Here is a 26,024-nt window from a genome sequence, read left to right as displayed (position 1 = left end):
GTTCAAATTTAGGTAATATTTGGACTAAATCAACTAAAAACATAGGCGGTCGGGTTCACCACACCATTTTTGAAAATAGCAAAAATGAACATTATCGTAAAACTCTTGCATCTTAAAATTTTCCGTGGTGTGCATAAAGTGCATAGAAAGTTGCGTAGAAGCCTAACTTTTAATTTGGTATATATGACAACTTGATCCGATGTAAAGTGAGCATTTTACAACCTTTATTACGTCGGATTGGCCCCACCTTACCCTATAATAGTCATTACTGACCATTCTCGCTTGTGAAAAAGTAGACTAAATTATACATATTATTTATATATTCGCAAACTAGTTCACGATTAATTCATTTTTTGTTTGGTTTTGGCGTAAGTGCCAATATTTTATTTAAGACTATTTGGTGGGATAAACGGCAACGTTTATGTAAAAAAATGTCCCCAGAGGCAGAATTCGCACCTGCAACCGTTGGGATTCCAGTCCTGTGCACAAACCCTTCTATCTCTGGGCTATGACGACGTCCCAGGAAGAACACATGATTATCACATTGGCGACCTCTACAACGACCGCTGCGCTGTCTGATATCTGATTTTACCTCATTACCCATCGTACCTCGGTGGGTGACAGAGCTAAGAGAGGCTGTCGATTTCTGGTCCCTTACCCAGTTAACAGAGGCATGACGGGAGTACGATTGGTAATGAACTAAAATCAAATATCAGACGAAAATAAAACCCCGGCCTTGCACAGTGGTCGGAAACGCCAAAAACGTGAACTTAATTCACTAGAGGCCAAACCATCGAATATATTCACAGGGTGTCTTCGAAGGAATTGTTCGTATGAATATTCCCCACCATCTGATAATAATTAAAATTAGGCATGGCTTACTATGATCGAACTAAAAAAAATTAACTTTTTATACTGACGAGATAGAAAGTTGGTGTCTTCGACAAAGTTTTAGGAATGCTCATAGTGAAGAATTTTATTGAAGAACTTGAGCTTGTAGGAGTAAAGGTTATCGATTTATAAGACGTTTTCTATGACAACCCCCTTAAATCTAGTTTTTTTTAATATAACTTTTTTCATTGTGACTTTTCGTGCAAACTATGTATAACACAAATGTGTAAGTATCAAAACTACATAATATTGTCGAAGACTATATGTAAAAATACTCAGTTGTTATAAAGTTATTGAAGATTTTTACATTTTTTTTACACCAACTTCAACTACGTATAAGAGAGAAAGGTGCAAACCAAAATTTACGAACAGGCACTTTTTAAACTTTCTAAACTATGCACAATAAAGCTAAGAAGGTTTGGTGCGTGGCACTCTAGAGTCCTATTAATAGGGTAAGCTTACTTTATCATGTTTTTTGACTTTTTTCATACAAAAATCAGCAAAAAAAATTTTTTTTGGATTTTTTTCGTAAAATTCAATAAATAATGGTATGACATTCTTTTGTAAGCATTAAATTCATTATGACATGTCTATTTGAGCATATATTAGTTTGGAATCTCCAATGAAATTAAAAACTTTACATTTTTGCTCCCACGTTTATAAAATCTGAAATATTCAGGTATAAGAGAAAATAATACTTGTAATTGAATATTGAACCAAGAATTTCAAAAATAGGGACAAAAAAGCTTAAAAAAATTTTTTTTGCTGATTTTTGTATGAAAAAAGTCAAAATACATGATAAAGTAAGATAACGCTATTCATAGGGTTCTAAAGTGCCACGCACCAAATCTTCTCAGCTTTATTTTGCATAGTTTAGAGAGTTAAAAAAGTGCCTGTTCGAGAATTTTGGTTTGCACCTTTCATTCTTATACGTAATTGAAGTTGATGTAAAAAAATGTAAAAATCTTCAATAACTTTGAAACAACTGAGTATTTTTACATACAGTCATCGACAATTTTATGTAGTTTTGTTACCTACACATTTGTCTAGAACATAGCTTGCACGAAAAGTCACAACGAAAAAAGTTATATTAAGAAAACTAGATTTAAGGGGGTTGCCATAGAAAACGCCTTATAAATCGATAACCTTTACTCCTACAAGCTCAAGTTTTTCAACAAAATTCTTCACTATAAGCATTCCTAAAACTTAGTCGAAGACACCAACTTTCTATCTCGTCAGTATAAAAAGTATTTTTTTTTAGTTCGATCATAGTAAGTCATGCCTAATTTCAATTGTTTTCAGATTGTGGGGAATATTCATACGAACAATTCCTCCAAAGATATTCTGTGAATATATTCGATGGTTTGGCCTCTAGTGAATTAAGTTCACGTTTTTGGCGTTTCCGACCACTGTGCCTTGGTATCTAGCGGGGAAATTAAATAGATCAAATGTGTTGGATGGCAGCGGCGATTGTACGTGATCTCGCTCCAGAGGTAGTGGTACGATCACTGTATCCAATGCGATAATCGTGTGATTTTTCTGGGACGTCATCATATCCCAGTGATAGCATAAGGGTTTGTGCCTTGAGCCGGAGTCCCAAGGGTTGCAGGTTCTGATTTTGCCACTGGGGAAATTTTTCACATAATTGTTTTTGACTAACTCACCATTTTGATCAGTTTTCCTCGTCGGATACCACCAAAAAAGTCTTAGCTCATGATTCATAGTGTAATAGCCACAACTGACCAATCGTGCCTGTGAAATAGTTCACCAAATTCAAAAAATAATACTATGCTATATTTCTTCTTAGTGGAGAAAAATTTTGGTAAAAACTCCGGCGCTAGCTTACTTCGCTAGCAAAGTTAGTGTCGGATTCTAATCAGACGAAGTCGAAACGCAAATTCCTTAACTAGTGGCCATCATTTTTGTACCATGCACTTTTTTTACATTTATTAGAAAAGAAATGTATAGGATTCGCTCAAACTTTGTAAACTTTTTCCGAGGCCCGGTGGGCCGAGTCTCCTATACCAATCGGCTTAGCTCGACAAATTGAGACAATGTCTGTATGTGTGTGTGTATGTATGAATGTACAAAATGTCAAAATGAAAATGAAATGAAAGGTCTAACGTTGCTATTTGACACTATTATTTTTGTTTTTCGATATGTTGTTTACTTTCTGAGATATGGGTCACTTTGTCAAAACATTACAGGTTTTTAGTAAATATCTTTCGAACCAAGCAATGTTGTCCCACGCATAACAAGAAACCTTGTAAAAATACCTTTCGAACAAGCTATACATTGTCAAAATCCGTTCACGAGCGACGGAGATATTAAACATTCTGTATTTTTATTTCTCGCTTACCAATTTTCACAAATTAAAAAAGAGGCCGTTTTATACAGAGTATTGCTTTACTGGTGATTTAGGGGCAAAACTAAACCGATTTTGAACATCAAGGTATTAAAACACATCTACGTGATTCAAGAAATTCGATTTTGAAAACATTTTATGAATTACCTCTATAATAATGAACTATTTCTCAAAAATTAATATGTAAGTTCACTTCAAAAACAAAATAATGTGTTCATAGTGCAATTTTTTCTAGAGTCCATGTATCTATCCCTTGGATTGGGCGTTGCGTTCAGTCGTGAAGTAAATGTTGGATGGTATATTAATGAACAGATTATCAAGTAATTTACCTAGTAGTGAGATAAAAGATTTCTTATATAATTATACTCGTGGCATCACCGAAAGAAACTGTATTTTTGAATACCAAAACTGTAGCGAAAATTTACCTCTTTGCAAGATTTAGGTTATATTGGTTATGGCGCAAAAATTACTACTTACGTTATTTATAATAAGGATGTAAGGAATCAATATATCGCATAATATACCAATAAAAATAAGGTCTCGGCATGAACCATCATTTGCCATTCCTCACATGCCCTCCCCATCTCTCTCTCTCTCTCTCTCTCTCTCTCTCTCTCTCTCTCTCTCTCTCTCTCTCTCTCTCTCTCTCTCTCTCTCTCTCTCTCTCTCTCTCCGTGTTCGTAGCATCTGTCACGATTAACATCTATCTTGCTATTTTTCTATCCATTTCTAAGTTGTGTGATAAGATCCTCTGCTAATCTTTATTAATATTCAAGCTAATTTCAAGTGTGCGATGTAATTGTGAAGGTTTGAGAAAACAAAACTATTTTTTGTCTGCTGTTACCCTATTATTTTCTTTACATTTTAGTTTCGAAGAGACTCGCAGAAACAAGTTTAATATTATATCCTACATGGCAAATAAAATATTTGTAGTCCTGAGAAAATTTGCAAAATATTTGCATTATGGGAAAACTATAACTTCGAAAAGTTGCACTATGGGTAGATAGGTGACAATCGAAAGCTACATCAACTCAAATTTAATTCCGTTCTATTCATAGCTTGTATATACATTATAATTAAGAAAATTCTTGGATTTCTCAGAAAAATATGTGGCTTCACTAGGTAATATGGCTGTTTGACGATGAAAATTTTGAAAAGAGACATTCCACGTGCGATATTTGAAGACTTTTTTTTCAATAAGTCCAATCTGCAAAAGAGAGCCTCTCGTTGTTTACTTTCTCTTCCGCGAATTACTCGGTCACCTTTCTTATTTCCCGTCTACTGTATGCATAATAAGCATGGTCTTTCGAAACATACTGATAAACGTTTAAAAAGTTTAATGGTTTCGCGGTAATAATCGAAAGAGAAAGCGAAAAAAGAGGGCTCTCATTTGCAGATTGGACCTAATGAAAAAATCTTCATTTCAACTCTTCGTATCTCTATTGAATTTTGAATGAAACATATGCTCAAGTATGGCATGTGACCATTTTTTTCGAGAATATGTGACCAAAAAGTAAACTTTGAATTCCAAAGCAAATTGAACGTTCCAGGTTTCTGATAACTAATTAAAGTCCATCAATAATGTAGAAACACCAGATAATTATCTTAAAACGACGCCGTCAAGTAAAGAAGCGTGAAAACGAAAAGACCAAAACAAAAAAGGGATGGAAGCCCTAGAAAGCCCATTGTATATTAATTAGCCTTTTCTCAGAAGATAAGATTTACAAAAACATTTCATAACTTTCTGATACAATGGTTTTCAAATTCTAGATTGGGTTATCTAATTTCAAAAATGTTTTTTAACTTTAACTTTTAATGATCATTGCATTTTAATTAATTATTTCATTCAGCATCTTTTTATTCATTTTGTTCATCTGCGTTCAGATAAACTTTATTCTCTTCATAATTTGGATTCACTCTGACCAGTTTATTCTTTTCATGCATTTTAATCATGTCATTCATTTAACTTATTTTATTCACTGTTTTCGTTCAATGCATTTTTCCAGTTCATACATTTTTTCTTCATTTTATTAATCTGTGTGTTTTTTCAGTTTTATTCATTTCATCCAAATAATTTGACACAATTTATTTTTTTCTATTAATTTATAACCTTTTACTACATTCCTTGTTTTGACGTGAGAGTCTTTGTTTTTTTCCTTTCTTAACAATTTTTATGAACGTGTCCACTAGAAAACAGACAGAGAAAGAATGACCGGAACGGTGAGAATGAAGAAACGGTGAAAATTCACCTTTTTATTGTAAACACCGATAAAAGATATGTCTTCAAGCAGGAATCGAACCTGCGATCTCCCAGTCTCTAGTTGGGTGCGTTAATCACTCCGCCATCGAGGAAATGTGATTATGTCATCACATATTCCCAATAGTATCGTGCTCACCGCTGCAACCTCCAATTCCTTCCAATTGACCTATCGACCCTCAATGTCTCCTATAAGCAGATCGTCATCTCTCCCTCTCAACGATCGGACCAAATCTCTCTCGTAATCTATTTTTAGGTCCAGTGGACTGCGCTCAAGGCTTAATTTTTCATTTCAATCAATGCATTTTATTTTATTCGCTCCTTTTCTTCGTTTTTATTCATTTTATCAATTCAGCTCATTTTGTTTATTTGATTCGTTTGTTTTATTTATTCATTTCATTTATTTTTTTATACATTTTATTTTCTTTGTTTATTCTATTCTTTTTATTCATTTGATTCATTACATTCATTTGATCTCCATTGTATTCACTGTATTCATTAAAAAATGATTCATTTGATTCATTTGATTCACTTGATTCACTTGATTCACTTGATTCACTTGATTCACTTGATTCATTTGATTCATTTGATTCATTTGATTCATTTGATTCATTTGATTCATTTGATTCATTTGATTCATTTGATTCATTTGATTCATTTGACTCATTTGCTTCATGTTAATCGTTTGATTCATTTGATTCATTTGATTCATTTGATTCATTTGATTCATTTGATTCATTTGATTCATTTGATTCATTTAATTCATTTTGTTAATATCTTTAATTTTATTCATTTCACCTTTTATTTATTCCATTCAATTTGTTAGTCAATGTATTCTATTAATTTTATAACTATTTCTAAATTTAGCCTAAATTTTCATTAATTAAGCTAATATAATTTGATTCGTGTGTATTATAATTTTGATTTACATTAATTATTCTACTCATTTTATGAATTTGAACACCTTTTATTTCATTTGTTCTTCTTTATTTTTTATTTCGTTCGTTTTAATGATTTTCTATCATTTATTTAGTGTATTCGAGATTTTATTCGTGCAGGACTAGAAACTGTTTTCATCCCATCTTTAGGTGGGTACCTACTTCGCATGAGTTCTGCAAATTGATGAATGATCCAACAGTGATATGTGTAAGAAATGTCCCATCTCACTGCTAGGTGGATTAAATCGCTTTTTTTAAATTTCGTATAGTAATATTCAGTTGCTAGCGACCAGTAATACGTACGAGCAGTAGATAGGGTAAAGTGCCTATTTTCACCATACTAAGCAGGGTGCCTCAATAATTCATTAATTTCTCGGCCTACAATCAATGAAATGCGAAAAAATTACATCAACAGTTTTGCTTCGTTGTTAAGAACCAATATAATAACACAAATGCGTTGAAAACAGTGAAATTCTTGTGTTTGAGCGCAACGAAAACTCGATTCGGGTGCCCCTATTGTTGCGCTACCATTTGCCTCAATGCATTGAACAAAGATGGTAGACACTGCTCTAACCAACGGCTTCAAATGGGTAGGGTGATAATAGAAACATGGCAAAAATGGGCTCAACACCCTATAAGAAATCTATTGGGACTTCGAACAGCGTTATTCATTTGATAAGGTTCCGGACAGCGACCGAAAACTGCGTTCAACACCACAGATACATTAAAGAACCATAAATCGGGTACGTGATATACCGTAAACCGGGGTGACATTGATCACTTTTCGAAGTAATCATAACATATTTTTAGACGCAACACATTTTTTTCAAGTTCAATATTTTTAAACCATATACTGATGTATGGAGAACAAGATTGGATGGTTTCACCTAAAATTGTCCGCTTACAGCTATTTTTTCAGAAATGATTCAGAAATTTCATTTTTTTGTAGTTTTTGTACCCAAAAACCGAACAATATACTCAAAAAGTGTAACAAATCAGTATTTTGTAAGTTTAGAGTAAAAATCATTTCAAATTGAAATGATTTGGTAGACTATTCTGGTTTAGCATGCGATCTACGAAAAAAGTTTCGAGTGATCAAAGTCACCCCGATGATCAAAGTCACCCCGGTTTACGGTACGACACAGAAAAGATACCGCAAAACAGTTACAATTTTAGGATCTAGTTCTCCGTTAAAAAAATCGAATGTATAATATGTATGTACAAAGAAGGGGATCGCGACTAAGGCTCTGAAATAATGAACATCGTCTAAATATCGTCTCTTTCAATTGACATAGTTTATACAAACCAGTATATCAAATTATGAATAAGATTCATAACAAAAACGTGTGGATCACAAATGTACTCCAGAAAACTGTTTACGTATTAAAACAGTTACGAAACCGTTGTAGAGTTAATGCTACCTTATCACATTTTCCTTACAGGTAAAATTTCCCCCATTAGGAATTCAAAATGCATAAAATATTACAAGTAAGAAAAGATCGAGCAAAATGAGTCTGTGATTACATTCTCAGAACAAAGTTCATCCTTCTCAACGTCAACCCATGTTGGAAGAACTCAATAAATCATAACTTGAGCCTTTCGGCTTTCTACTGTTCTCCACCCGGGACCACTTAACGAAAACCATTCTCACAGCAAAATTGAGCAAACCATCGATTGTTATTGATCATCAACCAAAGTTTTACACGGCCATTTAAATAATTTGTCCCAAGAGTATCCTACAAATTGTCAATGATTAAAGATTGACGTTGTATGAAAAAGTTGTTTAACTTAGAACATAGATTAAAGGACATCACCACCCATGACAATTTACGTTCATCGGTGTATTCTGAAATTTTCCGCCGTGAACCTGTTGTTTCTGTTGCAGCTGCGGTAATTTCTTTGGAACAATCAAATGAAATAGCGCCATAAAATATTTATAACCGCTGCCGTTTCTGGTCGTCGATCAGTTCTGAAGGCACCATTTCATCTTCACCCCCACGGGAGGAATCACATAAAGCTTTATGGTTATGCGCCTGTTGATTGTCGATTTAGGTACTTACATTTTCGGCAAACGGTGGCGCCGACAGGGTCCAGGTGCCCAGAAAGATGAACATGACCAGCAGAATTGGCACCATCCATTGCAGCAACTGATGGTCCGTCAGCTTGACCTTGTGTGCCGACTTAACCCGGTAGGTCAGCGAAACTCGCCAGGTTTTCATCAGCAGGGCCGTGTAGGTGACACAGAAGCCCATGTGCCGTGTCCACTTGGTGGCGATGCACGAGTAGGTGTCCAGAATCGGAAAGATGGCAGCCATCTCCAGATACATGAAGGCACAACCGAGCAGGGTAATCGTTAGGAATATCGGACTGGCCACCTTGAAAACCTTAACCTTGCGGTGCTGATACATGTACAGTGCGAGGAGCACGGTGAAGCCGGCGCACATCACCGAAAACGTGAGAAGGGTTGTTCTGCGGGAGAGTGAAATAAATATTTGGTCAAAATATGGTAAATTAACATTCGCAATCCCATTTGAAAAAAATCGAGCTCAGATGGCCTAAAATATAACCTACCTGAATATCCAATTGTAGTTGGCCAGACACTTTTCCGGTCCGGCGCAGGTTACACAGCCAGGTGCACACCGGACGCACACGAAAACATCCTCGTAGTAAGTGCTGATGTTATCCCTATATTCCTGATAGGCAACTTCCATGATGCTTCCATTGAATCCACGAGGATGCGGCGCCGAAAAGAAGCCATCTTTACACCTGCACTCATAGGCGCCCCGAGTCCAGCCTTGGATAATTTTCAGATTCTTTTTTATCATAGCTGCCGTGCTGCCACTACTACTACTACTGCTACTGTTGGCATTACTAAAACTGCTTGTGTTACTGTAGTGATTATAGTTCAAATTGACTGCTGTGACCACGTTCACGAACACCGGTCGATAAACGCAGCGCATACTGTGTACATGGCATTTGTGCGACCCATGAAACGCCTCAATCTGGTGGAGTTGATCTTCGTCGCTGAGTTTGATGTTCCGTACGAACGGGTAGTATTGTCTCAGGTGGTGATTGTAGCTCATCAGTTCAAGCTTGTTTGGATTGTCGCACTGGTTAACCTGCAGGTCGGAAATGTCGATGTCGATGCTAAGGAAACCACGTAATCTGCGGCAGGAATGGTAGTACTTTTGAGTTAAAATGACGAAAGCTCAATTGGAGATCATCTTACCCATGCCTTCCCATCGGTGGTATTGCAACGCTGTAGGACAATATCCATTTTTTGTGACTACAGGAGTAGTACGGATAAGTCCACCAGCCCCGGAACGATATGTTAAGTGGTGAGGGTGCGAACTTGGGAGATCGCAGTCCCGGTGAAGAAGTTTCGTCTTCGAACCTGCAACGTGTAACAAAGATGACTTCAATCAGATCATTTTCTTCCCATGAACACGCTGTGTCTTACCAAGGATAGTTTGTATCGGGTGCTTTTCCGACAGCAATTCCTTCTTCATCTATCCGAAGGGGACCAGCCATACCGGAGGTTGGTTTGTTCCACCATGCCGAATTCATCACAATACCATCGGAAATGTTGATAGAAAGAATACGGGCGCTCGTCACGTGCAGATCCGATAGGAGACCCTTCGCAAGGGCGTCTAGGAGACCTGTTGTTAGGAAGGAGGAACGACTATATTATATTCAATAAATAATTCCCTCCCATTCCCTAGCATATTTCGTGCATCATTGCCAAAGAAGCTCTAACAAACAATTGCTTTAAGATGGTTATTGCATTACGCCTCGATAGTGGTGCATCGAGGAGAACGAGAGGGCTCATGGGAAATTTTTAATGTTTTGTTTTTTTTTCATACTCTACACCAGCCGATCATTTATTAGCCCGTGCCGGGTCACCATAGATTGACTTTAGCTGTGGGTCGTGTTTGCAAACATTGTTCCACAGTTTAATGACAGTGTTGGTGGACACGGTCGATTTCGTCATCGGGCACAGGCCAAGTAAAGAAATGTTAAAGAAGCCTGTTAGTGTTAATTTAGTAATAACTGTAGTTAGTACTAATGCACAATTATTATATACTAGTCGTATGTCTATCTGTGTATATGTTCGTCTGAGTACATGTGAACGCAGTGTCAGAGATTGGATGCAGCACTGGCGTATATGATAGAATAGTGGGTAATACTTCCTAAGATTCGTTGGTCTCTTTTTTTCGGTGTTCAATTCGTGATTTGACTCATTCGGGACGATCCGTTTGGATAAATTAAGGTACGATTAATTTACCAACGCACATGAATCTTCCATTCCCGGTCAGCATATCATGATATAATTCTAACAATTGTCGTTAATGGTATATAAATATCCTTTGCTGGCATTTAGACGAGTTGAAGTAGTATGATTGAATGTTACATGTGTTCTTTTCTTCTACTTCATTAGTTTGTTTTTCAAGTACTTTTATTAGTTTTTTCCTCTACTCATGTCCACCAAAATCAGTCAATTTATACGCTTCTACCTAATCTCTTGGCATCTTTCTTTCTTCATTGAACATATTATTTTTTCTTTTATTACTACATATATCTTAAGTTAGATTCAGACTAACTCTCACTAACACAATCAATTGCATATTCTCTTATATTCAGTCACAATTTCTCTCATTCCAAATATACAAACGCTCGTGGCCTTCGCGATGAAACAATTTTATTCACACACGCTAAGATCCAATTGCAATCATCCACATATACTTACGCCCGCAGACTAGTCAACATTAAAACACCTGGTAATTAAGTGAACATTTTAGCACCAATACATTTACAAACGCGGTCTCAAGCATTACCCACCGCTCACGCTATCATGCATCGGTCATGTCTCGAAGTCTCTACTCTCGGTTCTAGCAGTCTAGATTAATGTCTTCAGTTGAACCAATGAAAAAAGTTACGCTCATATTTACTACAGGTTCCATGGTGACATGACTCTATCCGAGCAACACCGGTTGTTAACTAGCAGTTTCAGTAACATAATTCGTCACATAAAGGTATACGGCAACGATTATAGAGGTGGTTTGGCAACCAAAAAAGCGCAAATGTAAAATCTTATGCTTATGCAACTAATCATAGTCGATACTTGTTACAAGTGCTACTTGGGTAGTGATATGGGGGAATTGTCTTCTAGTATCTGAACCGCACACTGAACATTAAGCATCAGAATCACGGTCCGCGCGGTCATTCAAGAGTGCACGCGAATATGCGATTGGCCACACGGTTATAAAATCGATTGTATCCACGCGAAGTTACATACACGCTAGCAGACGCGACAAACACGTTAACATACAAACGCTTAAGACCTTCGCGATCATCCACGCACACCAAAGCCAGCAGTCTCACAAAGGGATCATCCATAAATGACTTAGCATTATATGGGGGAGGGGGAGTTTTGCATTTTGTGATGATGTGTGACGACAGGGTGGTAGGGGGTCATGTCAGGCTGCTCCGCCGGGCGCAGCTCCGGACAGTTTGGCGGATTCATGTCTTTTGGAACAAAATGGACAGAATTGGCCTCATACCACTCCAGGACACTTTTAGAATAGTGGCATGATGCCAAATCTGGCCAAAATAGCGGAGCTTCGTCGTGCTGCTGCAAGAACGGCAAAAGGCGCTTCTCGAGGTACTCACATTTGTAGATCTCACCATTTACTGTGCCCTTTGTCACGAAAGGCTCACTCCTCAGTCCGCAAGAGCAGATGGCCTGCCAAATGAGATATTTGGAGGCGAACTTCGATATTTTCTTCTTCTTAAATTTGTCGTCCACATAGAACTTGCTCTTGTCGGTGAAAAACTCCAACCCCGGAATTTGCTTAAAATCGGTTTTTGTATACGTTTCGTCGTCCATCACACAGCAGTCATATTTTGTCTGCATCTTCTCGTAGAGCTTCTGTGCCCGAGTTTTAGCCGTCGATTGTTGCCGCTCATCGCAGTTTGGGAAGTTCTGTACCTTGTATGTATGTAGTCCAGCTCTCTTCTTTGCATTCTGGACGTAGCTCTGCGACATGCCGATCTTTTTAGCCAAATCACGGCTTGAGACGTTGGGATTTACTTTAATCATCCGCTTCACCTTTCCTTCCGTCTTTTTGTTCTCCGGTCCCGGTTTTCTTCCAGCTCCTTTGCCGTGGTACAACGTCTACCGCTCCTGGAACCGCTTCAATACTCTGGAGACGGTTGAATGGTGAATGTTCAACATTTTTCCCAACTGCCGGTGCGACAGGTCAGGAAATTCCATGTGTTTGGAAAGAATTTGTTCTCTCGACTCGCGTTGGTTCACCTCCATTTTCGTTGAATCGAAAAACACGATTTCGTGTTTGAGAACATGTAAACAATACACATCAATGAGAAAGTGTGCAAAATTTGGTTGATTTTTACCCAATGGTAAAAAAGTTATGCCCTGTTGAATGTGTCGCAATAATTTCGTGTTCGCCCTTTATGAAGACAATCGTTTTTAAGGAACACCCAAAGCTCTTATTTGGATTTCTCATGGAATGGAAAATAGGAAAGATAGAGCTTGCGTGTATACAGAAAATTTATCTGCGATGTGTTGTTCCAAAACTTCATTGAAGACAGTGAAGCTCTATTAACTGTCATAATGTTCAATTTTAAATCTTGCTAAAATTATAACCACCTTAATTTCTAGTCAAATGAAACAAATGACCATGCAAAGTATAACAACTTTGTTGACCGTATTGTAAGGTTAAGTTGTTTAGTTTTATGTAAAAAGGTAAAATTTATACTAAATTTACATTCTGGACCTCTGTGCTTTGTAGGGAGCTCTAGTGATATGGGGTACTCTCATTCTTCTAGCATTTGCACCGTATACTTCAAATTGATCGCATATCAGCAATTTCAGGCGAATATGCAAACAATAACACGGTTATACAAACGAATTCATACACGTACAAGATTTGACCCACTCGATCGAAGACGTTAACATACAAACACTCGAACCCTTTACGATCCTTCACGCGCACTTTCATCCACGATCTAGCAAACATGTAAACACTCCGGCGATTAAGTGAACGTTAGAGCACTTATAAATTCATGAACACGGGCTCAAGCGCGAACATACAGACGCTCGTTCCCACGCGATTATCAATCAATGTGAGAATGCAACTTAGTGCGCTTTCTCGATTTAAATTGTCGTAAGATTCCATACCAATTTCGAGCACATTAGTGCACTGGAATATAGTTAAATCGATTGTGATTGTGTATCCGTGAGAAAAACATAATTTCAGCCGAGTCGTTTATAATGTAAAAGTTAAAAAAATTGACTCACCATTGTGTCGTGCAACTCCCACATCCTGAAGTACAACTGCTGCCAGGTCGGCCTTCTGGCGGGCACCGGTGTAACGCTCCGGGTTCAGTGTAATCCGCAGCGGGCGATACTGCTTGCTAAGGCAGAGAGTGCCCAAGTTCTCGGTGGCGATGTCGTGAATCGTCTGAAGTGAATCTTCAATTGCCTCCTGTGAAGTGGGACGTAATTTGGGGGTAGTAGAGGAATAAATATTATTGTTGGTTATGCAGTTTAATGGCTGGGCGAATTATTGAATATCGGCAGATAAATTTTATTTTTCAAGCAACTGATTTACAGGGTTCGTGAGGAAAGCTGGCAGTAAATGACCAATTTATCGATTGCTCTCTTGTTTTTACATCCATGCGATTACTCAACACTGTTTGTTTACATGTGGCACCGGACTTAACGAGCTATCCAGATCATCCAAATATATCTGAAATATGTTCCGAAAACATGAGAAATTCCTAATTGAAACTTACTGCTAAAATTCGACACGCTCCTGTAAGCCCAATACGAGTTTTTTCTAAAGTCAACTGAAATTGTGTTATCCCGTAGTAAGAACACTTTTATTTCCGAGGGCTACTGCATCTCATTACGCAGCAGGAGGCAATGATATTTTTTGGATAGGTACAAAGTACCAATCAGTTTCAATAATTTTTCTATAAGTATTTAACCAATTTAAGAGATTCAGATTAGTTTGAATTGTTTTGAGTTGCCAATTATAACATTAATGTTCCTATCTCATTTTTTGAAATGGCTTGAAACTACGTGTACATTCATATTCTCACAACAGTCAACTTTCTACCTCTTTCTGAGCCAGGACTACCATCGAGCCAAGTGAACAACAATTCTCGATCTAGTGTGCATTGTCTCGAGAGCAAAGGAACCATTGTATTTATTATTTATGAGTAAAGTTATCGAAAAAACTCTCCTCCGCCCAATGCCGTAGGCGTTATCTTTAAATTTTGTTTAATACGACTGAGATTTTGTGAAGTGGAACAACCAATCTAAAACAGAGTTGCCAAATTGGTGGCAGATGTTAAAGCCACAATGACGCGAAAGACAGGAGAGAATCACCAAGGGTCTGCCCCAAAGGGAAAAAGAGCGTGTCCGTATAAGAATAAGAAGAGTAGCAGATTTGACCGATTTGACAAACGCAAAACAGATTCAAGATAATCTGTATAAGGTGTATGCATGTGTGAACAATAATATTTTGGTGGCAAACGCTTTGAGAGGCTGAAAGCACTAGTTTCTATATTCAAAACATTGTTTTAATTAATTTCGTTTTTATTAACCTCTTTTCTGGGAAGTGAATCAGTATTTACGCAATGTCGAACTTGTCAATCGTAAAACCAAAACTCTCGCTTTACGTATGCCTATACCTTATCTGGTACCATCTTGGGTTTTCATGTCATTTGCAGTTTGACAAGACCAAAATTTGACAAGACCATAATTTGATGTTGGAACGGTCTATCCCTGAGAATGATCATAGGAAGGGCAATCCCTCGAGAATCACACGACCCCCATGACTCAGTAGACAAGCAGACAAATGTTTGCCCATTGTGAAACAAGGTTTCCGTGCACAATAAAAAGTTGCGTGTACGAGATCCAACCAATAGTCAATAATTTGTTTTTTTTTTTCATTTTATTATTACAACTAGTTAACATATTAAAAATCCACGGCTTCATTAAGCTGCCAGTATTCACCGTGTCAAATAAACGAATTTAAAACTACAAGGGGCTACCCTACGGGGTTGCACGAACTGTGCACGTAAGTCTACACTACTTAATAAAAAAGTAAATAAAAAATAAATTCATAAAAAAAATAAAATGTAAAATAAAAATAAATAAAATATTCATTTTTTAATACACTTCGAGTAATAATAAATCCAATATATTTCTTACGTATAGTTTAAATACAACATCGAATGTTACACATTTAACCGAACCTTCTTGGTTTTCAAGTCATTTCATTTGTAGTAGGCGATCGAATCCGAACTTATTTGAGAAGATCTGAAGAAATAAGGCAGAAAACCGCGACTGAACTAACAGCTGGAACTGTTTTAAATCTTTATAGCGCAATATCAGCTTTAAAAAATTGTAAAAACTTTTCGGTTGTGTGCAGTACAAAAGCCGGATCGGTGAAGAAAATTCAAATTTAGGCAATATAATTACATTTCATGTATGGACCAAGCTTTCTAGTTACATTTTGCCATGATCGTAACTTTCCTAAAGTGCGCATGCAAATGTAGCGAATGCAATAGTCTTAACCATATATCGAAGCTATAAATATACAAGAAGTGAAAACAATTTTATATATGTTTTTTGAGGGGCATGAATTGATCGAACGTAAATAATAAACTTTCATTGTGCTTTCCATCGATTCGCGTAAATTTCTTGCTAAGAAAATTTTCGTCTTTGCGCAACGAAAGCACAGATTGCTATCATGCAGGTTACGCTAACAAATTAGATATACCTACCTACACATTCGCCTCAAACATTGAACCCAAGCGAACGGTGGAAGATACGCACAAAGCAAAATAAGTCAACGGTGATGATGATGGGTAGAGCGAAAAAGACAACTAGTACAACGACGCTATGTTAACCGTGTTTGCACATGGAGCTCGACTGTACAAGCGCTTTTGCGTGCAAATTAAGGGGTTCGATATTTTACATAAAAGTGTGCTTGAAACGAGAACAACACTAAAGAACACATGGTGTTTTAACGGACAAACTCTGTCGCGTATTGAACGACACTGGGTAGCGTACCTCCACAACCAGTGTAATGGACTTTTCGTTCAGCTACACGGGGTGTGAAAATATGCAGCGCATGCATCTGCTCCGCCTGCCCTTCAACAAACAACTAAGCTTGTCCGGCCAAATCCGTTCTTTAAATAGTCGATGATGACGTCATTCATAGAACCATAGCGCGCTAGGCACATAAATCTGTTGTACCGGACATGGGAAGCGCTACCTTTTGTGTGCAAATGCGTGGTATTTTGAATATGTTATAAGTTAGTTAAATTTTTTATATCAAAAATCTTTATTTATTGGAATTTGTTCTTAAAAGTATTTCTGAACGATATGTGCAAAAAAATTTAAAATTTATCGTTACTGAATTATAAGCTTTTAAAACCTGATCAATTTTCGTTACATACCATTTTTGTTAAATTTGCAAGTGACGTAGTCCTACGTCAAAAAAAATGTTTTCACAACAGGGCTTTTTGCCCTCGGTGAAGGAAATTAAATGAATAATTAACCTTCTTTAGGTGTTGGGGTCAATATGACCCCAAATGAACTTTCAAAATGCGATAACTTTTTAAGTTTTGCACCTAGAAATTTGGAATTTCTTAACTTTTCCTCTTTCATGAAGAGCAACGATTTTCAATAGAGTTCAAAATTTTAGATTCCTGAAGGGCTGTACAAAAAGGTTACGAATAAGGAGTTAGCGTGTCATATTGACCCCGATTTCGAACTCAGTTTTTAGACACATTTTCAACCAAATCTATATGATCTATACTTAAATTGTTTGTTAGAGTTTAAATTTTCAGTTTATGGTAAATATTACCGTTTTTGACTGGGTTGGTCTGTGGGAATCGGTGCCGAATGAGGTCATGTTTGGCATCTACACTGAAAAAAATCCAAACGTTAATTCTATTTGCTTCAAACCACTTAAAATTCATATTAAGAAGAAATGTTATTGTTATCACGCGCCCACAAATCTTCTATGTGTCAACTGTATAAACTATGTATGTATACACATAAGTTATATGTGCATATTGTTATAGAATGGGGTTTTATGTGCCTAATAGTTATGAAATGTGAATGTAAGATTAATATTTCTTGTACACACATTAGGTTTATGTGCCAGCAAATAATGTCTATATGCCTCCGTTAATTGTAAAAATCTATATGTAAAATCAATAGGCATAACGTTTACTTTTTTTGAGTGTACAGATGTATGCAGAACCATCATCACAAATCGCAGGTTTATTGACAGAATACTGATTATAAACACAAACAAAACTAAACTGAGAATGTATACACTAAATTTGGACATGATACGGCCGATCTTGGATGTCCCGGATTACGATTTCGATGCCGATTCCCGCGGTACAATAGTATTTATCATAATATTGATCAAGCGGCAATGTAATCAATCAATGAAACTGATCCCAAAAATTTGTAATAAGCTTGAAAGTTTATATAAAATCCCATCAAATGATATTGATACTCTAATGCAAATACTGACCCTGGATTCTACGTGAAAATCATCCGGAAGATCGGGATCATCCGTAAAATAGCCTGATATACGGATGTTCCAGATCGTCCGGAATCGTAATCTGGGACATCCAATATCGGTCGTATCGTGTCCAAATTTAATATATTCGTGTTCATTTTTGTTTTGTTTGTGTTTATAATTAATATTCTGTCAATAAACTTGTGATTTATGATGACGGTTGTGCATACACCTATGGATGCCAAACATGGCCTCATTCGGCACCGATTACCACTGACCAACCAAGTTAAAAACGGCAATATTTACCATAAACTGAAAATTTAAATTCTAACAATTTAAGTACCAGTTCGTAAAGATTTGGTTGAAAATGTGTCTTAAAACTGAGTTCGAAATCGGGGTCAATATGACTCGCTAACTCGGCGTGCAAAAAGTTCGGAAGGCGATACGTGAACAAAATTTCGCTGTGTTGCTCCTCTTGTTTGGACGACACCTTTAAAACGGAGGAGCAAATGTCAAAATCACTAAGCAGCATCTTTGTGCATGCAGGCAAATGAGGGTTTTTAGAGTTTTTGAATATCGTGCAACGAAATTCGTCCAAATTTTGATCGTAAAATTCTACGAAATTTTTAGTGGCTTAGAAAAGAAACGATTTATCAATGATTTATATTTATCCAGGTGTCGAAAAGTATGGATTTGTACGGATCTTTGTCTTGTTTTACCTAGAATTCGTTAAAGAAAAAGCACATTCGGTCAAATCGGTTCGCTACAACATTGCCAGCCTCTGACAAAACAAAATCTCATTTGTTCTATAGTGTAGCTGACTTTCTTCGGTCTCGAGGAAAACTGATTCAGGTGATTTTTGCGAGTCCTTCATTTACATATTTAATACAATAATATTATAAAATTTATATTATAAATACAAAAATACACTCAGGTTTTTTTACGTTTTTTTGTGCGGTATTTTTTACACGGTTTTTTCACGAGGATTTTTAAATTTACGCGGTTTTCATTTACGCGGCCTGTATCCTCCGCGTCAAAAAAAAAAAAAAAAAATGAGTGTCGTAGCAAAATGGAAATGTAATTAATTTAAAAAAAACAAAGAGAACATTCAATGGACGTAGAATTTGAAGAGAGAAATACAGAAAACAAACAAACGAGGAAAAACTAATAAACAGATAAAATGGAACAAAGCTGAAAAATGATATTTAAAATAATGAAAAAAAGACTAATAATATACCTAATAGTCAAAACCATCCTACAACAATAATTTTAAAAAAAGTTCAAAGTGGAGAAAAAACAGAAAATGGACTAAATTAAGACAATGAAAAAGTTCTAATTCAAAAGCATGTAAAACAATTGAACAAATGGCAAAATAAAACAGATTGAATAATTGAAAAAATCAAATTAAACGAAGAAGCAAAATTGAAGAAATTGAACAATTTTGCAAATGGTTGAAATTACGAAAAAGGGTAAACGGCAAAATGAAAAATGAAATATGATAAGCATGGAAAACAGGAAAGACACAACAACAAAATTTAAAACGAAGCTAAAAAAAGCAAACATAGAAATCAAAAAAATGTATCCACTGAGTCGGAAGTGGAAGTAACACATATAAAAAATGTTTGCAGTATAAAAATTGGTAACAAAATAAAAAAGGAAAGAATGAAAACAGGAAAATGGGAAAAAATGTTAAAAAGGTTTTGAAATAGAAGAAATGATAAGAACATGAATGGAATAAGTACTTAAAAATAAAAAAGGACGGATTAAGAAAACACTAAAATAGGTTTATTGGAGAATTTAAAAAAACAAAAAAGGCAAAGAAAATAAAAGTTTAGTGAAATAACATAAACAAATTTAATGAAATCAATAGAATAAACGGATGAAAACGAAGCAAATAAAACGATAGATAAAATGAAACAATGAAAAACATGTAAAGATTAAACGAATTGGTAGAAATGGAACATTTGTAAAATATGGGCCAAATTTGAAAAAAGAAGCAAAAATGATAAAAAGAGAAAAAGAAAAATACAGAGCAAAATATATAAGAAAAAATGTAAAATAAGAATTAATGGAGAAAGTAGAAAGAATAAAAACCTGGATGAAATGGAAAAAAAAACAATAAAAATGCAGGCAATTAAAATATGAAACAATGAAAATAAAAAAAATAGAAACAATAGAAACTCTAGATAATAAAAAGAAAATCGAATTTCTTCGAAGAAATGCCAAAAAAATTATTGAAATTGAGAAAGTTAGTTAAAGATGAACACGAAAAATTACTATGGATCGTTATCTTAATGTTCTTACTTGCTTTGTGGAGTTATTCATAATTCGTTTCTCGAGTCCTATTTGACCAATAGAGTACTCTAAAAGAAGCTTGCTGAGTTTTTTCTTCTTTCTAAACGATACTTTTATGATTTATTTAGCAGTTATGAAATCATAGAGCGTCCTGAAAAGATCAGAAATCGCTATTGAACTAATAATGCTATTTTAAGTAAAAAATAAACCACTGCTTTCTGAAACCCATCCATAGATTGCAAAGTTTCGAATTATTTTGAAAAATACGAATCAGAATACGCATCCAAATCACTTTTTCGAGAACCCGGACACTTAAGAATTTTTTAAGAACTCGGTCCTGATTCATAAGATTATTATAGTGAAATAGGAAAAAATGAAAAATAAATTTCAGTCTTTCAACACACAATTTACAGAAAAAAATATCTTATGTACTTTTGCCCACTGCACATTAAAATCGTTTTTGAATTCTAAGTTTCAACGTCTTCTTTTGATTAGACTTTCGTGCAGTTCAAACTTAATGATATAATTTACGATTAACTTTATGATAGAAATTGTACCATATTTGGTAAACCTTTGATCACAGTTAAGTTTGGCCTTATCAGTAGCAGCATCTTCATTTTGTTATCGTCCATAAAACCACTTATGACGTCGTCATAATTTCTACAATCGAAAATACGAGCTTTTAATGAAAAACATTTTGTCCCCATTTACAAAATTCTTATGAATTGAAAAAAAATGTATGATAAAAATCGTTTTAAAATTTTGTGAAAAATTACCAATACTGTTGATACCATGAAATGTTTGATCTTCTAATTCAGAAAATCTTATATTTGTTATCCAACATGCCTCAATTTACAATTTAGGCAGGCTATCTTGGTTAAATCACACCAATATTGAAACTCTAATTTCATTTTCAAATAAATTGCAACTGAAATAATATTTATCAGAATCTTCAGTTCAAAGTCCGGGACCCCACTACAACTACGGGCACGGGGGAAAAATCCTGTCCCCCTCCCCCTTTCGGCGGCCCTGCTTGTAGAGCATACACTGAAGTCTTTGTTCACGCGGTTTTTTCTACGTGGATCACGGTGTCTCTGGTAGAAAATATTTAAACAAAAAAATCAGTATCGCCAAAATACTCACTAATCGAAAGCTTAGATGCTCCTCTTTCATCTGAGCATAACTTTGAAATGTTCTATCTTTCTATTCTATATCGGGGGGTATAGAACTTTTTTTTCCAACATTTTGATGAATTTTAGGTAATTTTTCAATGAGTAGCTCAAAACATGCATCTCCCTTTTCGGAGGTTAAATCAGTGAGCACACACTGTCAGAAGAACGGACTTGTAACGTTAATGCAATGCTTCGAAGACACCATTTAGCCAGCTTCGCATTGGTTTTAAGGGGTCTTGAAATTTGCAAAACAAATCGTTTCCTTCTATTTATTTTTATTCGGAATATATTTTTGCTCGGGGTTTCTTTGTAACTAATGTTACATTCAAAATTCTATCATTGTTGTATGGTTTCTTCGAACAATTTTAGCTTAATTTGATTTGTTTTAGTTTTTAGTTTCCTTGAACATTACGAGTTTAAACACGATCGACAGACTCTCCCTTTAAAAACAAATAGGAGCGGTGGTCCACATTTTAGCAGAAAGTTATATTTTCCGCAAAATCATTTCATACTATCTGATTTGGAGGAGGCGAAAAAATGTTTGAAAGCAGTAGGGTGTGTTAGAGATTGTTTATTGTAGCAATTCTATTATAGCAAATATGAGAAAATGGAAAGTTTAAATTGAACTTTATCAAGTATTTTGATTTGTAGTCAACGAAACAAAGGATCTAAATACATGAAATAAAGGTAAAATGTTCTGAAAAATCCAAAAATGATATAATTTTGAGCAAGACGAGGGTCGGAAAAGAATCCCGCGCAAAAAATTCTATTATAATAAAATATAAACAAAATGGTATTGTTTGTTTTGCGGATTTGAAGAAATTCTAAAAAGTTTTTATAACAGGTTTAAACCCTATGTTGGCCCAAAAACTCAATTATTTAATAAAAATATAATAAATGTTAAATAAATATTTTCACAACTTGGTAGATGCGAAAATTTGTACCGTTTTCTATATAGTAGCATTTTTAGGGCAAAATATTGTAATATTTAGTGCATTGATCGCAAATCCAAAAAGAAAGTATTCAAAATTTCATCCAATTTCAGAAGACGAATTCAAATTCTACGAAGACAGTTTCATCTCACTTACCATGGAAGTAGGAAGCAGATATTAGTAAATATGAAGTTAGATATTAGGCCAATGTACTTATAATAAGTGTACTAACAAACACTGTAATCATTGAAATTGGTACACATCAAAATGACTTCTCGCTCAAAGGGATGCACGTTTGTGAAAAGAGCTCTAAATTTAAGTATTAAACAATACATACACAAAACTAATTGAATTCCAAGAACACAAATATATCATTAACTAATAGATTATTTACAAATACAAATTATTCATTTGTATTTGTAAATTTGTATTTATTTTTCAAATTAAAATAAGTTCTAGAACCATAGGAAAAACAATTCAACCCTTGTCTCGTTTACAATAGAAGTAAGTTTCCGGATAGTGAGTACTTCAGTGATATTGATTTGTTTGTGGTAATATTGTTCTGCCAGAGACCAAAAAAATGCCCCGGGTAAAAATATTATTCAAATTTTAAATTTAAATCATCCCGAAATTGGCTAAATGACGGATATTGGTGTCTTCGGAGGTATCCATTAACTTAACAAGCCCCTCCTTCTGATATTGTACGTCCAAAGATCCAACCCTCCTAAGAATGATATATCTTCTGAGAGCTTTTCATTGAAACGCATTTTTCAAAAATAATCATCAAAATGTTAAAAAAAAAATATTTTTCTAGACTCCCCGATAAAACATTTCAAATTTAGTCTCAGATGAAAGAGGAGTATCCAAACATTCAATTAGAGAATACTTCAGCGATACTGATTTTTTTGTCTAAATATTGTTCTACGAGAGACACCGTGGGATGAATGGATACGCGGATATATAAGCGAAGAAAGAAATTAGATTCGGAGAATTGATAAGAAATATGTAATATGGTGTTATGTTTTAAGAAAAAATAATACTTTTCTCACTAATATCGCAATGCATCAGAGTAGTTGATGCGTACAACATTGTGTTGAACAATGCACTATAGCCATTTTTTGCTTAAGAGGGGCGTATTACTGCCGTTTACCCTACTCAATAATTAAAAAAACAGTCGTCAGACTATATCAATTTAGAACAGATGGAAGGGATGCTCGACTCTAAACAAAAGAAGTTCATGAGGCCTTATAAGGGATATACATAACCAATTTGCAAATATCTAAAGATACATTAAACAAAACAAAAAAGAAAGTAATTTCAACTTTCACTTGTTTGGGGTTTCATGAGATGCTCGATAAGCAAGTAATCCCATCCCTACACGTCATGTTTAACAGGTACGTATTTCACTTACTGCTTGTATGTACCTATATCGATTTAAACATATTCACGGTGCTATTAATGTTGATGTTGCGTTTATTGTTCCTGTTGCCAGGCTGAGCGAAACCCACTTTGCGTACGTTCGGTTGCGTAATGCTTAATGGTTAAATCTCCCCCCATACTCCCCTTATATATGCGACTGGAACGGAAGAGCAGATTGTAAAATAATGGTTTTTTGTTTGATTTATCTTCGACAGATCCGCAGCCTACGAACGTTTTTCATTTCAGTACATAGTGGGGATTTGATTTTTACCTGCTCGCGTGGTCGTCAGCTCGTCACCATTCGCAATGCTGTTAGGTGGGTGGTTGATGCTAAAGGAAAATTTTATAGCTGCTGTTTTGCACAATTAATTTGTTCGGTATGGTTCTAGTCAAAAACTGTTCTCATCCGGGCTGAAAGCACTTAGTTCGGCAGATTCGAGATCGAAATTAGTAATCGCATGTCCAGCTTAAATCGAAGAACTTAGCATTCCTAATGCCATCTTCCTTTTATGGGTACCCGATCTTTACGGTATTACTGGAAAACGAATGGGCGGACGAATTGGATAGAACTGGCGCTGCAACTGACTTTGTTGGTCCAGAACCAGTTCTACCTAGTTCTAGTTGGCAATCAAATGGATAAAACACAAGATTCAATCTTGGTCTATATCTGAATATGCCAACCACTAGCGTCCAAACAAAAACTTTTTCGCTGGATGTGAGTCCGAAAATGTTAATGAATTTGTTGCATTTTTTAAAGTACAATAATTGCAGTATTCTAGTCATGGCACTGATTGGACACTGCAATCCAATTGGTCGGTGTTAAGTCAGACTGGACAAGGTCGCAAAACATCAAAAAACGAAATGATAGCATTGAATACAGAATTTCTTCAGCTACATTTGACTTTTACCAGATTTTAAATATATGACAAAAAGCAAGAATTGTGGCAAAAAGTATTTTACAATTACCATGTAAAGGATGCTGCGATCCAAACTTTAAGCTCGTTTTTACTCGAAATCAATAAATTGTTACATAGTCCGGTCTGACTTAACACCGACCAATTATCACATGGCTACAATTTAGCGTGCTGAATATTATTCGTGTGATCTTTGTGTATCCGACTACGGAACTTCATACCATTTGATGCGTTTGGTTCTTCACACCTATCTACAGGGATCTAAAACTCAAGGATATAACATTATTCCTTACTCAGTATGTGAAAAGCTATATTACCAATAGGTTCTTTTTTCTACGGGAGTGGAGAATCCAAGCCGTTCACTGTTTTATGTTGTGATTGTATTGTATTATCATTTTCTATTTCCCTACCGTCAGGCCCGTGCGCAGAAAATATTCATGGGGATGGTTTTGATTTTTCTACGTTTCTTGTAAAAGAAACTTTGAAAAATTTTATGAGACTTGGAAGGCCGAGTATTGTGTATCAGTCGACTCAGTTCAACAAATTGGGTAAATGTATATTATCGAAGAGGAATGGAATTGGCTAGTGGTAGTGTCTGTTTGGTTTGAAGTAGCTAATCTTACCGACTAAACTTAAACCTCTTGTATCTTGCTACCCTCATCCTTCCGGGGCCACCGTTATACCGTAAACACATTGTTCCCAAAATCGTGAATAAATTGCCATGAATTCTGGAACGTTCACGTTTTTACGTTACGAAAACAGGACTATGTACAAAAATCATGTGTTTTATAATTTTGTTCAATTTCTTCAGTAATGCCCTCATAACGCTTTTATTAGTAGAAATATTTGTTTTTGTTTTGTGAACCTTAGTCACAGTTTCCATGTCATTACCAAATCGTTTTCCTGTATGAATAAATCATTAATCTCAATTGACTCATTATGTTATTCATAGATTTAGGCACATTAGTTCGCAAAATCAAAACATTGTGGATATTTTCTAGTGATCTATTTCACGAAACTCGGAATTTTATTCATGAATCCATTCAATCCTCGTAAACAAATTCATGGTGCCTAGTATACAGGGTGCGCCATCTGGATGTATCCTATTTCAACATTGAACAACTCCGCAATTTTCCAGCCGATTTTGACAGATTCTGAAACGTTTAGTGCCATTTTAGCTATGAATCGATTTACACCAAAAGAATGCGCTGAAATCGTAGCGCTTCACATTAAAAAACGATCGTGCAATAGTGAAAACTGTG

At 35.6% G+C, this 26,024-nt stretch overlaps 1 protein-coding gene across 2 annotated transcripts in view; it reads right to left on the bottom strand.

Annotated features, from left to right (window-relative positions):
* The window catches only part of LOC131679248 (probable G-protein coupled receptor CG31760), a 244,478-nt gene that overhangs the window by 48,558 nt on the left and 169,896 nt on the right, over nucleotides 1-26,024 (bottom strand). For both annotated transcript variants that reach the window (XM_058959941.1, XM_058959940.1), the window contains exons 3-7: nucleotides 13,773-13,959; nucleotides 9,912-10,110; nucleotides 9,681-9,845; nucleotides 9,023-9,616; nucleotides 8,512-8,920 (exon numbers count right to left, since the gene is read on the bottom strand). In XM_058959941.1, the coding sequence (XP_058815924.1) occupies nucleotides 8,512-8,920; nucleotides 9,023-9,616; nucleotides 9,681-9,845; nucleotides 9,912-10,110; nucleotides 13,773-13,959 (1,554 nt within the window). The remainder of the gene's footprint in view (nucleotides 1-8,511; nucleotides 8,921-9,022; nucleotides 9,617-9,680; nucleotides 9,846-9,911; nucleotides 10,111-13,772; nucleotides 13,960-26,024) is intronic.

This window comes from Topomyia yanbarensis, chromosome 2, assembly GCF_030247195.1.
Source record: "Topomyia yanbarensis strain Yona2022 chromosome 2, ASM3024719v1, whole genome shotgun sequence".
In the NCBI taxonomy this organism is placed as follows: Eukaryota; Metazoa; Arthropoda; class Insecta; order Diptera; family Culicidae; genus Topomyia; species Topomyia yanbarensis.
The sequence above is the reverse complement of the archived record's forward strand: the minus strand, read 5'-3'. Positions and strand labels throughout refer to the sequence as shown.